Source organism: Phalacrocorax aristotelis, chromosome 9 (genome assembly GCF_949628215.1).
Source record: "Phalacrocorax aristotelis chromosome 9, bGulAri2.1, whole genome shotgun sequence".
Classification (NCBI taxonomy): Eukaryota; Metazoa; Chordata; class Aves; order Suliformes; family Phalacrocoracidae; genus Phalacrocorax; species Phalacrocorax aristotelis.
In genome coordinates, this window is record NC_134284.1 from 36962006 (window position 1) to 36976983 (window position 14978).

At 46.5% G+C, this 14978-nt stretch overlaps 1 protein-coding gene across 1 annotated transcript in view; it reads left to right on the forward strand.

Moving 5' to 3' along the window:
* MDGA2 (MAM domain containing glycosylphosphatidylinositol anchor 2) overlaps positions 1 to 6032 on the forward strand; it is a 398250-nt gene extending 392218 nt beyond the window's left edge. The window contains exons 16-17 of the mRNA XM_075104400.1: positions 3057 to 3162; positions 3924 to 6032. Of these exons, the coding sequence (XP_074960501.1) occupies positions 3057 to 3162; positions 3924 to 4012 (195 nt within the window). The 3' untranslated portion in view covers positions 4013 to 6032. The remainder of the gene's footprint in view (positions 1 to 3056; positions 3163 to 3923) is intronic.
* The last annotated feature ends 8946 nt before the right edge of the window (positions 6033 to 14978 follow it).

Below are 14978 nucleotides of genomic sequence, written 5' to 3' on the forward strand. Positions count from 1 at the left end.
ACCCTTGTCATCAGGCAGTTTCGCTGGGGGTGTTCATGAGGCTCCTCTCTATTTCTTATTAGAAGAGTGGCCAGGAAGGTAAAATCTGTCTGAAATCCTGTTGAAGAAGCACAAGCTGAATCCCCCGGAGACACTCGGGATAACTCCGGAGGCACTACTGGGGCTTATTTCCATTTCCCCTATTAAGAGAGCAGAGTGGCCTTTGCTGTGCGCATAAGCCCCTCTGTTCTTCAACTAAATGCAGTATTTTTAAGAACAGCTTTGTAAAGTCACGGACATGCAGATAATACGTTTCGTGGGATACTGAGAGGGGATTGTGATCATCTGGCACCTCCTGCAAGTCGCTGCGAACCGCAGGCTGGATTGCGCTCTGTGCCTTGCCAACACTCATCTGCAGTGATTTGTTCTGAGCATGTCGCCAAGCTGGCGGATGGCAACCCGTCTCAGGGGCCCATAAAATGCACTGCCAAATGCAGATTTTAATTAAATGCTGGCCGTTGTATTTGTATAGTCCTTTTGTCTGGAAACAGTGGTTTTTATTATCAGGCAAGATTTGACTTTAAACTCCGTTGACTGGTTATATGCCTGCTGCCAACGAGCAGGAGGGCAAGCTGAACTTTGAGGGAGAAGAGAAGACACTTTCCTCTTGAGGTGAATACTTCCCATCTTCTCTTGAGCTGAATACTTCCCATCATCAGAGGTAGAGTCGAAAAATTGTCAGAGGGATCATTACTTGAGACACCGTTTTCAGACAACAGGGTAAATTATGGAAAACCTTACTGTTTTCCCAATTAGAGTTCCCCGTTGCATTAATATCCACCTTGTTATAGTAATTAACCTACAGCATCATACTTCAGTAAAACACCGATGGAGTGTCCTGCCCCAAACGCACAGCGTTCACGTGTATTTCGTGCTCCCAGCATAGACCTTGCCGCCTGGCTTAGGACCCAACAGGCAGGTGGTCAATGTGGTAAATACCTACCTTCGTACTGCCAGCTTACGGCTGCAGGGCCAGGCACCTACGGGGGATGCTCAGCTTAGCAAAGGGATGGGGCGTAGCCGTGGCCAAGGCCGAGGGACGGGCTCTCCCTGGAAGGGCAGGGCGGAGAGTCGCCCGTGCAATGTGGCATCGGGTGGCTTGGTGCACCGCTGTGACGTGGTCCTTGGGCGACAGGCATCCGGCTGGACTAGCTACCCTGTGACCTGCAGGGTCATCTTCCACTGCCCTCAGTGTTTCCCTCGTTGTTTATAATGGAAGGTGTTAATTTCAAATGAGCGGCTCTGGTTGAACTGCATTAATGAGCAAAGAGATGTCGGAAGCTGCCAAAAGCAGAGGCTCGGCTCTGTGTCCTGCTGAAATCAATGACACCAGAGAGAGCCCGTCCAAGTGCCCCAGACATCCCCCCCGATGCAGTTAGATCATTATGGAGCGTAATTTAAGTATTTTTCTCCAGATGGAATTAGGTTTTTTTCCTCAAATTGACTCTACCCCCAAGAGTTAATGTCTCCATTAGTGCCACAGCACGGCCTTATAAAATTCATTGAATTTCATGCATATATTGTTGCAGATTAAAGTTAAAAAACTTGTCATCCAAGTTAACCAAAAATATTTCAAAGGACTGAGTGGGGGTGGAAAAAGGGAAAGGAGAGATAACTGTGCAAGTGGTGCTGCTTGGGAAATACATTCCTTGCATAATTCCTTCATCTCTTTAGAAAGGCTTTGAAGTTTTCTAGTGAAGAAATTTCTCGCAACACAGAATGAGTCCACTCTTCTAATTAAGCAGCCGTATGTCAGGACAGCATAACATTAGGTTTGGGGAAGGAGAACGAATAACTTTGTTTCTTCAGTGCTATAGTAATCCGTAGCTAATAACGAATATTGCGGCAAATAACGTTACTGACCTTGCAACAAGCAACCCATCTCCATACAGGCACCGATTCCACTCTGAGCTGTAGCAGCTGGGGCTTCAGACTAGGAATATTTGACAGAAGGTGATTAATAAGACCCTAAAATCACAGGCGTCCATTTAGCAGAGGTTAAAGCTTTAAAGAGGAATAAAATCTGTACCCTCACCCTCTCTGTGATAGAACACATCACAGCATCCTCTGATAAATACAAACCGATTCCTAGAAGGGATCAAAGCTTCTAGGCATGATGGTGAGCCACTACAAGAGGCAGGAGAGAAGCGGGGCTGTCACCATCACCAATTCCTGCCAAGGCAGGAGGTCTGGGAGGTTAAAATCCACCGAGGTGATCTCAGGAGATCCCTGTGGGACCTCAGGGGGTCCGAATCAAAGGAAATCCCTTCCTCACCCCTTGAGATAAACGGAGCTTTGCGTTACGGGCGAAGGGACACCAGCGTGGCTCCTGAGAGGTTTCTCCCAAGCTTTCACGTGCCAGGGGAAGGTTGCAGGCGGGCAGCTCCTCTCCCCCTGCCTGCAGGGAAGTGCCACCAGGGTGCAGATGAGGGAGCCCAGTGAGGGAGATGGGGTGGGAGGGACGTGCTGGGCCACCTTCAAGAGCCAGAAACTTCATTTTACTCTGGAGTTTTTCTGGCTCCTGTGTGTTTTCGTGCAGTCTGTGGCTGAGCGGACACTCAGTCCTTCAACACGTCGCAGAGGTTGTTCTTCAAGCCGTGCCTCTGCCACTCGCTTCCAGTGGCAGGAGTTTCTGGGAAAACCACCCCAAATCTCTGTAAAATATTTCATCTGTTTAATCCTGCTCTTCGCTCCAGGAATATCTTTCTTACGCCAGGACACACCTTACAGTTAGCATAGTGGTGAAGCTGACCTGGAGGCACCAAGCTGACAACCAGGCAGGTGACTACCAGCTCTGATATTTTTCAGCTCATTCTGAGAAGTAAAAGCCTCCATGGCTCACACATCCTCTGTGGTCACCTTACAAGTATGTGTGAACTCGTTTGCATATGGTTTTTTTACCATAGAAAGTGTTTGTAAATTATTCCAAGCCCATCGATGAGGTTTAATGCCATGCAAAATGCAGCTGTACGTTTTCCATGTGTCACCCTCTGATTTTTTTTTTTTTTTTTTTGCAGCTCATATTTGAAGGGATCCGGGGCCCCGGCATCGAAGGTGATATTGCTATTGATGATGTATCAATTGTGGAAGGAGAGTGTATGAAATCAGACCAACCGGCCAACAGTAAGTGGCTCTTCCACACGTCGGGGAGAGCAAATTGCTTCTCGTGGTTATACATTTGCGACACCTTCTCAAATGGATTTTCTCCAGGAGACCAATATATTGTTCAGTTCAGTTGGAGAGGCTTAAAGTGAAACGTTTTCCGTGGAAGCAAGCTCTGGAGTCAAAACGCCTTTGTTCAGACAGGAAAATGCTGGTTTAGATGCAAGTGAAAGGCTGATGGGCATCAGGCAGAGGCGAGAGCCGTGGGCTGCACCCTGCGGTGGGGCTGGGCTGGGCAGCCGTGAATCGAGATGGGCAGATAAAGCAGCATTAAAAAAATGTTTGGGGCATCCAAACAATACAAAATTCATGAATATCAGTGTTGTGATGCCCCGTGGGCCTTGTTTCACCCCTCCGCCCCCATGTGTGCATTACGATACAGACCTTAACTACGCAGCCAGGTGGGTTGTTTTTTTTTTATCCCAGCATCTCCTTCCTCGGTCAGTTGGCGAACGCTGTTCTCGTCCCCTCTTTCCAGGAGGTGACCTTGCAGAGCGCTGTCCCTGCAGAGGCCGGGGCTCTGCCAGGGGAGGTCGGGGGCGCTCGGTGTGACAAGCGGAGACAGCCTGGGTGAGCGTCACCCCCCGGTCCTCCCCGGCTGCCTCCGCGCTGGTGTGCGGGACAGGTGGTGGTGGCTGAGCCCTTTGTCGCCTGAGCCTTGTAGCAATGCTGACTGTGTCCGGGCAGCCCTTTAATTCTACCTTTTTCACCCCTTTTTGTAGATTTACGATCAGGTGCTGTTGGGACATTAGCGCATATACGACTTATCCCAGTTATCATCCTCATGTCTGTCTTAAACCATCAGAGGTGACCTTATCCTGGCAGAGGCTACAAAAGATTCACCAGGCACTGGCATGAAGAAAGAGTCTTTGTAAAATGGACATTTAAAAACAAACTACCAAAGATTCCTCCACTGACTGACTCAAAAGATAAATAAATACATAAATAAATAAAAAAAAAAAAAAATTTAAAAAGCACTGGGGACATAAAAGGCATCACGGGAGTGTAACTCACTATGAACCACGCGTGAGAACGAGATCTGGCCTAAGTAAGGAAGAGACCTTCAGGTGCTTTTGTGGTCAATAATGAATACAGCATCATCTGGTTGAACTCTCGGCAAAGAGCTATAGAAATCCTTGTCAAAGCACAAAGTCATGGCTGGTTTTGTTTCAAATGAATAGTTTGCTTGTTACCATGGAAACCTAATGGCCTGCCAAAAGAGGGGGAAAAAAAAAAAAAAAAGGAAGGAGAGAGAGAGGAAATAAAAACAAAAACACATAGAGGGAGAGAAACACCTCACTGTAAACAGGGTATGTGAAGAGCTGGCATTCATTTTCCCTTCAAGAAGGTTTTTAGTATAGAGTTAAATAAATGTAGGCCCTTTCTACTTTGGCTGTCACCTCCCCTAGCGAATAACCCTAAATCAGAGCTGTTTTAAGACATTTCTCTTTCATTTCTCATGGCTATGCTTGATAACTGTATGCTGTCTCCTTTTGCATGCATACCTATCCAGGATGTGCGACCTGGGCTTACATATTACACAGGCTTATCGGAGTTTGCTTGCGGCCACTCGAACACCCCTCTCCCCTCCCCGACTAAGTCATCTGTTCTAATGAAGTGAAGAAACCAAACCACCGTCTTTTATAAATTGCCATGGAAACCAAGTGCCTTCAATGAAACAAGCCTGATTTAAAAATAATAATAATAATAATAAAAAAAAAAAATAATGATTTCAACACAGAAGCTTGCACTGCTAAAATGTGGTTTGTGCAAACTATTTTCTAAACAAACTACGGAGCCTGGGTGTGCAGACTGCAGGCAAGGAGACGAAGCCGCTTCTGGAGATGGATGGACCTAAGCTGCTGCGTAAGCCCTTTCGGATGAGATATTTGTTGTTTAACCTTCCAGACAGCCATGGCCTTTCAGCTTATTATCCATTAGAAAAAAGCTTCCGTTGGTCCTGGAAATGGGAGCTGCACTCTTTTTTTTTGTTGTGGTTTTTTTTCAGGTTATCAAGTGGGTCAACCAGAGGAAAAAAAAAAAAACAATTAAGATACACTTAGCGCAGAAGGTGGCAAAACACAGAAGTGATTTTCTTACTCTGACCTCCACTCGCGAGGCAGCCGGCCCCGGCGTTGGCGGGACGTGGGGGACGGCAGGGCGTACCGAGACACCGAGCAAACCGCGGAGCTCTCTGCCAACCTGGCGCCGGCGAAGCACCCAGGGTGCAGTGCCTCGGACCGGGAGCCAGGCTCTGTGCAGAGCGCGAAAGATTATTTTGGTATTGTAGCGAAATTTAAAAAAAAACCAAAAAAAAAAAAAAGAAAAAAAAAAAAGGAAAAAAAATCCACTTTTACAAAAAAAAAAGAAAGCTGTACAAATGGTTTTGAGCTGCCCGAACACGTACCGTTAGCCAGCCGGTTTTCCACTGCGTTGTGAAGTTCCCTTACAGTTGGTTATGACAATTTGAAGACCTTTTTCCTTAAATTATCTCAGCTTTTAACTTCATTTAAAAAAAAAAAAAAGACTTTTGTCTAAAGAAGAGTACTATTATTATAATTATTATAATTATTGTTATTATTCTGCGTTCTCTCGGCACCCTAGGGTTAAAAAAACCTGATATGCAAGTAATTGGAGTGCAAACATGAAAACAAACAAACAAGTCTAACATTTGCAAATGAGTATAAAAAGCACAACGAGATGCAGTAAAGCAATGACAAGGCTTGATTTTTTTTTTTATTCTGTAGAGAAATGTTTGTGCAAATTCAGTAATTCAACTGAAGAGATAATTTTACAGCTATGTTCAATAAAGCCTCTTTCCAGGTAAGGTACGCCAAGTGGTATGTGTGTTTGTTGATCAGCGTGCCCATGTACCCCAGGTGGGTGCAACTGGGATGGCTTGGGGTTTTTTTTCCCCCCCTGGTAAACTGGTGGTGTCGGAAGATAAAATGGTCCATACTGGTGACGCTCGCGGGCTGGAGCTTTCTGAGGATGCTGCCAGCCCCCTGCTTTGTTGGTTGGTTTGTGGTGTCTGTAATCCCCCGCACCGCGGCAGGAAGGCTGCTCGGAAGACAGTGGGAGCTCAGAGTCTGGATGGACCGTGAGGTTTGACACCCTTAAAAATAAAAGCAAATTTCCCACCGGCAAGCACGGCATTTTCATGGCGGACAGAGGACCAGGTCAGGTATGGTGCCACCCTGATGCCGATTTTTGCTTGGGAGGTTGGCGTGGCTCATAATTCAGGATTTTGGAAACCAAACCTTCACGCGTGTACTGCCGCTGAGCTCTCGTGAAAGCCACGGAACTGCAGGATGGTCCGAGAGGCTTCTCTGTGGGCGCCTTTGGTGTGACTGTCTTCAGATGGGCTGGCTCTGCCCGAGGCTGCTGGGAGCCCTGCCAGAAGCGGATGCGCGGGGTTTATGGCAGCAGACTCCTCTGTTGCGTGTCCTGTTCTGCCTCTGACTGTCGTGCCGTCTGGGTGGCTGCTTTCTGCTCATTTTCTTAGTTCGAGCAGCAGCTGCAGCGATGCTCCCGGCTGGAGCTGGGCCGGGGCCGCAGCGGGCGCTGCACGAGGTCCCCGCACGCTCTCGCTTCACCGCGCCAAGCTGGTGACAAACCTTGTTCTGCTGTATTGTTTGACACCTGATTTCACTGTCCTGAGCAGATAAAACAGGGAATTATGGAAGAGAGTGGCCATCTGTCAATCATTTTGAAGTAAAACATGAAGCGTTCCTTTCCCTTTAACATCTTTTCTTGTTTTCCCCTTGAATTTATCCCTTCCAAAAACAGACTCAAAGTAAACGGGAATTTGGACGCCCAAATTTGATCAGAACAGTCCAGGAGAAGCATCTCCAAAGCGCCTGGCAGAGCTCGGGCCGCAGGGCTGATGGCGGTGAGATGGGGCACTCTGTGGGAAGGGAGGATCTGGGAAGCGCCCTGCGACGTCCTCTCGTGCCCGAGCAGCTGTGATGAAGGCAGCCCGGAGATAACGAAATGGAGATCCTGCTTGCTTGTTTAGATCCTGAGCTCAGACTGCAAACTGAAATCCACGGTTCCTCTCGGTATTTTGATTTTTCTTTCCCTTGGTCAAGAACCACGTTGAATATTTGATAAAGGTGTTTTTTCGATTGGCAGCCAAAGACCACGGTCATCTTCTTTCGAGGAAGGTTAATCTGTTTGTCCTGAAAAACCCAGGTCTTTGGGTGAAAAGAAATTTATCGCCCATGCCTCTCTCAGTTTTATTCTGCTTGGGTGCCGAAGAAGGTGCTGAGAAAATCTGGTTTTCTCTTTCAGATGTTGATTTAGGAGTAGTATTAGCTTTCTTTATATTCCTAAGGTAAGCCACTGAAAAGGCAACGGGATTTTCCTTTGTCTGGGCCATGAGCAAGAAGTACAAACCGAGACATGTATTTCCTAGTCTTGATGATTTTTTTTTTTTTTCTTTTTCATTTTGGTGTGAAAACGGATGAAGTGTTTGTAAAATTCTTGGACTGACAATCAGACAAAGGAAGTTTGAACCGGCGGCTCCTCTATGAAAGCTGCTAAACGCTATGATTCAGTCCTTGGGTATCCAACCTAGTAATGTTTCTGATGTGTTTTTGAATAGGACATCAAATACGTAATTGTGCAAATGTGGACTTTGCAGCAGCTGCAACGCTTGGCTGCTGGGAGCAGCGGCCATGATTTCTGTGGGGGTGGCTGTGGGCGTTAGATGGGTGTTTCCAAGGCAGAAGTAGGTGGAGAAAATTATAAACTTTCCAATTTTTTTTTTAATTCTTTCTCAGGATGATCTGGGAGAATAAGGACATTATTAGTGTACTCCCCTTTCATTGCATCCGACGAGGCCAAGTAAGTTCGTTTCTGGCACAAAGCATGTAGTCTGAATGTGAAATCCCACGTAAGATTACAAAATACTTTGATCTCACTGTGCTACCAACCCACCACTTCTCCAGCCGGCTCCAACCAGGCTTCAATCCTGGATGGGACGCAAGGGGGGATAAAAGAGCATAGACTAAAAGGTGGCAAACACATGCCAAATCACACTATAAATGCACAGTTACAATCTGAAGGCAGCAGCAGCTCCTCGAGAGCCCATCAAAGCGGCGATGGCACAGGTGATGAAGGCATTAACTAGTGGAGGGTGTTTACACTGAGCTCGCCTCATATCGGCCAGTTTTTGGAGACTGTTATCTAAGGGTGTGCTACTGTCAGGCCCACAGAAAGCCTTGGAAGTGTGAAGTTTCCTCTTCACCCAAATGGGATGGAGCTGCAGCTGCCAGTCCCCAAATGGCTTCAAGCTCCGTGCACAAGTACCGACCTCCACTGATGCTGGAGCTGTTTCCTTCTTGATGCCCAGCACTTGAATCTCTGCTGCATTCACCGGTGTCAATGGCGTAATTTAGGTTGAACACCTTTCGGGGCAATTGGGATCCCCAAACTTTAAAACTGAGTTAATCAGTTAAAACAGCAGCTTTTTGTTCAAGTTTGGTTTGTCTTTTACTGCCTTCTGAGGTCAGTGAAAACCTTTTGTAGTGAGAAGTTTAGTCAAAATGATCTGATTTTTTTCCCACCCTTAGTGGGAGAGATTTACCTGGTTGTATTTGTGGAGTGTTTACTCACTAGTTATAATTGTTCGTGTATCAAAGGATAACTGAACCTCTCTTCCTCCCCAAGAAGAACTGCGATCCATCAGAAGAATGGCTTTCTAGAGCAGTTCAACAAGAAAAGATACAGTTTGGTATTATAAGCACTCTCTACCTATATATGCTAATACAGAGATGGGGTGCCATCTGGATTAATTCTTTTATTTTCCCATAAAACCATAAAAAGCTATTAAAAATATTTATTATTACATTTCAGACTTTTTTTTTTTCCCAACAAAGCAACACCACAGGAGCGTGCTCCCTTGTTGACAGCTGCCCTACCACGATGCAGTGTCAGTCTCGGCAGCACAGGAGGAATTAAACCAGCACGTACTAACCATTTGATTTTCCCGTCATGCAGAGGAGCTTAGCGACCCACAGCTCATGCGATCCTGCAGTCATGGGACCTTCAGTCTTCAGATGGTTTATGTCATTGCTCCCTACACCCCTGACCTCGGTGTCATCCCGTAGATCGACCCTGGCATGTGCTGGTGTAGGCAGAGAAAGGTGCTCTGCAGGGCTCGGGCTGGGTGCTTCTGCTGGCAGCCACCCACCATGCCCCTTCTCACCAATTCATCAGCCTTAAAACCAATTAAAACCAATTAAAAGGTAGAAGAGGGAGTCTGTGTTTGATTTTTGCCCTCTGTGCAGCTTGTGAGGCTGTTGCAAAACGTCGCTGCTGGGAGGTTTGCCACCCCAATTCTTGTCAGCATAAATGTGTTCACGGCCACTTTAGCATCATTTCATTTATTCTTGTGCCACCAATGTTAGAACATATTTTCATCCCTTTTCTAGTGCTAAGCTACTCTCCTTCTGTACCCCCAGACCACCTTCAGGTCCGCCTTTGGGCTGGTTTTGGCCAGGCTATGATTTTGGATCTCTGGGTTAGAAAACATGTATAACAAAAAATAGGAGCTATCATTAACCCAAACACAGGATACTTGGGATAGAACATCTGACGTGGGTTACTAAAACACAATATAGTTTTCCTTTGTATCTGTCAGATTAAGAAGCTTGTACTATGAGCTTTATATTATGGGAAGGATGATGTGTTTTCTTCCCACAACACCACATGGAAAGCCTGTGAAGATGTCATCCCACTTACACTTGAGTGCTTCTGGAGAGCAAGTCTTTCAGAGGTTTCAGTGGTGACCCTAGAACCTTCCTTCAATAAAATAACACCTTACCCATACCTCCCAGAGAAACAGTTGTGTTGTAACGAGACTACTCAAGTGAGAACCGACTGATCAAGTCATCAGAGACTGCAGTGACACTTTACATGTGGGCAGTAATTCCCTCCTCCCCGTGTGACCTTCCTCAAACACCCAAACCCACCCAGGTTCAGCAACAAGCTCCTGGTCACTTGGCGCAGTTTGCAACTGACTGAGAGCAACCCTAGGACGTTAATTATAAATTCTGTGTCAGATGCCTGACAAGAAATTAAAACATAAGTAGGATGATTACATTTGCGTTCCCTCTGTAGTTGTGTCTCCACGCATCCTGGCAGCCTCACCTAACATGGTCTCTCCTAGCTGGTTCTTTGTATGACATGGTCAGGTTGCATGTCACCTTATCGGAGCCTACCAAGGACCTATGACGGGTGTCTTGCAACCAATTTCCTTCCATTTCTATTCTCTGTAAATTTTTTTTTTTTCCATTGAGAAAGAGACTTGAATGTTGGCAAGTGCTTGGACAAATGACTATTAATGTAGCTTTGCTCACAGCTAAGGTCATGGCTGACGACTGGAGAAACGTCACCACCCATTCCTTGGGATCCAGGATCTCTGCATGCCACAAACCCTCGCCTTCCGCAGGTTGGAGGTTTGCAGTCCTCCACCCATAGGGAAGAAACAGGAACACTGCAACAACCGCGACCGTAAAATTTATTGAATTGGTTTTGACAGATATGACCACAAAAGAGATTGAAGAAACACACGTTACTGCGACTAAGAATTAGCAGCCTCAGCACCTTCTCAGGAAAGATCAGATGCGCTTCTGCTTGCACACTACCAACTGCAAAGGGAAAAAAAAATCTGTGTGTTTGTGTGTAAATATTATATAAATAACTGTAATTGTATGTATTTAATGTATATATGATGATTATTACATTTTAACAATCTCAAGTATTGTATATAGCCAAAACTTGGTCTCTTATTTTACTAGCACACCCACTGTAGAGTTATTTTTTGTCATTGTTGTTAATGTATCTGGTTAAATTACAAACTGGTCTCACTTTTACCTCAAAGGGTATATGTTCTTTATGTACATTTTATAAAGAAAAAAAAAAAATCACTCAGTATTTTTGGTTACCTTTTCAATTGCCAGCAGTATTTTCTGTCTTTTCCTCTTTGGCTGCATGCTGCCTTATTTCCTGCCCCCCAGATCCACTGCAGTGAAGGGTTGGGAGGGACTGGGGTTGGCGGGCAATATGTCTTGCTCGAAGTGTCCCTGCCTTCCCGAGAGACGTGACAAAGGAGGACTGTCTCTCCCCAGCTCATCCCTCCACCGCTTCTAGGAGCTGAAGGGTTTTGATTAGACCATGAAGAGGCCATGCCTCCCTCTTCTCTCAACAGACAGTTGAGGGTAGAAGTCTATTTCTTTGGCTTTCCGTAATGCCCAAACACTATCCCTGGGAAGCAAAACAAGAGAAACCTGCATGAAAATGCGTGTGCCGTGCTGGAGCAGGCTATTTCAGAGCACCCCTCACACCAGCCAGGCAGGTATAGATGTGATGGGCACACCATCCAGTGTATCGCTGCCTCTCTGTAATGTAGTGTAGTGTAGCACAGCATCTCCAGATCCAACCTGGACCTTATTGCTTGATGAGTCCAGATTTGTTAAGGTCAGCGACTACGTGGTCCAATGTGGAGGTTGCCCATCTGGACCTCAGCAATCGTGGGGTTCGTGCCTATTCTCTGCTGCAGGCACGACCGGGCTGCTTCTGCGTCTCATCCAGCTCTTCTGTGATACTGCAGACCAGGCCAGGAGCTGTCGTCTCCATCTCTGTACAGCACAGTCAGGCACACTTTAAATCAAAGGGGCTTCCAGAGTAATACAACGTGAAGAATTAGAAGAGTTATTTGTTCCTGAACTATGGTATTAGCTCATTTAAGAACGTGAAGGCTCCACATTTTCACTGGCTAGCTAATAAATATTTTGAAAAAGGCCTAAGCAGACCACTAAACTTCTCTGGTGTCTGGTGCAAATCCAGGGTAAGGTGCTGCGCTGTGATTTGCCGTGTTGTGTGTCCGTGTCAGGCTCGTGGAGAAACGAACGCACAAAGAGCAAACGAGCATGGAAGAGGGAGCCCTCGCCTGTGGTTCCTCCTGCGGCTGCATCGTGTTGGCCCGTGTGGAGATAAACTCTCTTACAACCCTTCAGAACTAGAAGGCTTCTTGTTGTAGGTGAACTGAGACTAAAATCTGCAAAAATAAAAGCGTACTTTGTTTCTTGTTGCGTTTCGCAAACGCTGACGTTTCTTTGCCCTTTTCAGGTACGGTGATCGCCTCCATCGTTTTCTTGATTAGATTTGTGACTGTCAGCTTCTAAGCACGTGCTCAAATTAATTCCCAAGGTCAAACTCACAGTTTCCAGGCACATGGACCTGCTCCCCCTTCCCCTCATGGCAGTTAGGTCTTAGCTCCACATTGGGCCAAGGGGAGAGCCAAAGGCACATGCCACGTAGTAAGAACAAAGCCACTATTGTACGTGTTACTATTAGAAGTATTATATATATTGTATTTACACCCCAGCTGAGTAAGCTATCGGCTGTCGAACGGAGGCGCTCTGCATCCTTGCCTGCAGTTGCCACCCTGTCCCCAATTTGATCAAAATGTTTGCTTTTCGGCATTGTTTTCCTAACTAAAACACAGTTAAGTTTATTGGGTAGATTTTACCTGACTTCTGGGTTCTGGAAATATTTTATCTGTGGGAACAGGACCCTTTCAGAGTAAAAGTAGCTAGGACCGAGTGGTAAGCCCAGCCTTTAAGATAGACTGCATGTATAGATCAACGCCTACGCCTAATCGGTTGCTTATTCTTGAGGAGTTGGTGTATCAGTGCTCCAGACGTGACTGGCGCAGCACGCTGAGCTGCCACGACTGTCAGATCTGCCTCCCTAGGGAATGCTTTTTATTCTTGTTGGAGGTTTTTCAGTATGTTGCTTTCTTTTTTTTTAATGACAGGAGGACAGGGGTGTATTTGCAAGGATTAAAGTATTACTGTAGTGGCTCTAGGCCTTTCACAATCCCCATTATTTGCTCTAATCACACCAGAGCACAATGCTTCTCTCATAGTCCTTAATTACAGAGTGAAAATTAATAAAAAATAAGCTATAAAAAATGACATTCTGATGAAGGCTGTAAATCCCGATTTATTTTGGGTGCAGCAAAAAAATTTGTGGTTCTGCTGTGGTTCAGTAATACTTGACATTTTCAGCCTAAGTCCTCAGGGAGCGAGGCTTACATAGTCCTTCTGTGCGTCGTTCTGTGTATCGCTGTCCCTTTATTCTAATAAGTCCTGAAATTTTTGTCCCATTTCAAATGGGCTTCAAAGGCAGTTGGCAATGCCGTTGCAATTTGTTTATTTAAAGGTGGGGATTTTTTTGGAAGTGAGCCACCAGGTGAGGGTGTTTCGCTCCTGCTCCCGGGGAGGGTGGGGCTGCAGGGGGTACCTCTCAAGTGCGGGGAAGATTTAGTGGCCAGTGGAAAATCCAGCCAGGAAAAATGCATTGAGAGGAAGTCAGGTTCATGCAGTGGCCTGAAAACACCAGCAGGCCCCCTCCCGCAATAGCCGAATTGAGGGAGGAGGTACAGTAAGGAACAACGACTGCAGAGAGGTGAGACTCTCTTGGGTTTTTATTATTATTATTTTAGTTGTCTCCTCCACCCCCCACCCCACTCTTCCGGGATCAGTACAGCTACAAGCATCCAGTTCTTCCATTAGGGGCTGAGGACTAGATGCTGAGGACAGGATCAGGCACTACCTGATACTTACAGTGCTATTTAGGAGCTAATAAAGCACCCTGATGACTCAAGCAGCCAGATTTTCAAACAGCTGTGCCATGCTCGATGCACCAAGCCCTGGCAGGGCTTGTGGTCTGGAGACCTTCTGCCTTTGCCGGCTGCACAGAGAGGGGCAGAAGGGATCGTGAAAGGATTCAAAGAGTTTTTGCGTGTGGAGAGACAAAGTCAAGGCTCTTCAGCCTCCAAAGGAGGCACTGAGAGAGGGCATGACAGAGGTCTGTTAAATCTAGCAGGGTCTGGAAGAGTGGTGGGAATGATTGCTCATGTTTCTCATAATACAGAAAGCGTCACTCAGGTTTTCCTCCCAAGGTTGTCTCAGTGCACAACACATACCGTGTGCTGATGCAGTGCTGTCCTGTGTGCATCTGGCTGCCTTGTCCTGCATTGTCCCACCGATTTCGTAGGAGATCCCACAGGGAAGCACCTTCTGGTCTGAAATCTAGCATAGCACAGAATAGAATGTTTTCAGCTGGAAGGGACCTACAACGGTCATCTAGTCCAACTGCCTGGCCAATTCAGGGCTGACCAAGCATGTTATTAAGGGCATTGTCCAAGAGCCTCTTACACGTTACCAGGCTTGAGGCATCAACCACCTCTCCAGGAAGCCCCTTCCAGTGTTTGGCCACCCTCTTGGTAAAGAAATGCCTCCTGATGTCCAGTCTAAACCTCCCCTGGTGCAGCTTTGAGCCGCTGCCAGGTGTCCTGTCCCTGGATCCCAGGGAGAAGAGGTCAAGACCTCCCTCTCCATGTCCCCTCCTCAGGAAGCTGCAGAGGGCAATGAGGTTGCCCCTAAACCTCCCTTTCTCCAAATTAGACAAGCTCAAGGTCCTTAGCTGTTCCTCATAGGACATGCCTTCCAGCCCTTTCGTCAGCTTTGTGGGCCTCCTCTGGACACACATCCTCCCCTTCCTGGCATTCGATGAGCAAAGGCAAACAGTAGCTCTTGCAAATGCAGTCCAGGACTTGGACCGGGACATTCACACTTAGAAACTTCTTCTGGAGCTGATGAACATCTGGTAACAGACAGGGTTTTCTACCCTCTATGTCCTTCTTGTTCTTCTTTGGGTTATTATCATCTCCTGCAACTCTCCTTCAATTCTATTCTTCCAAT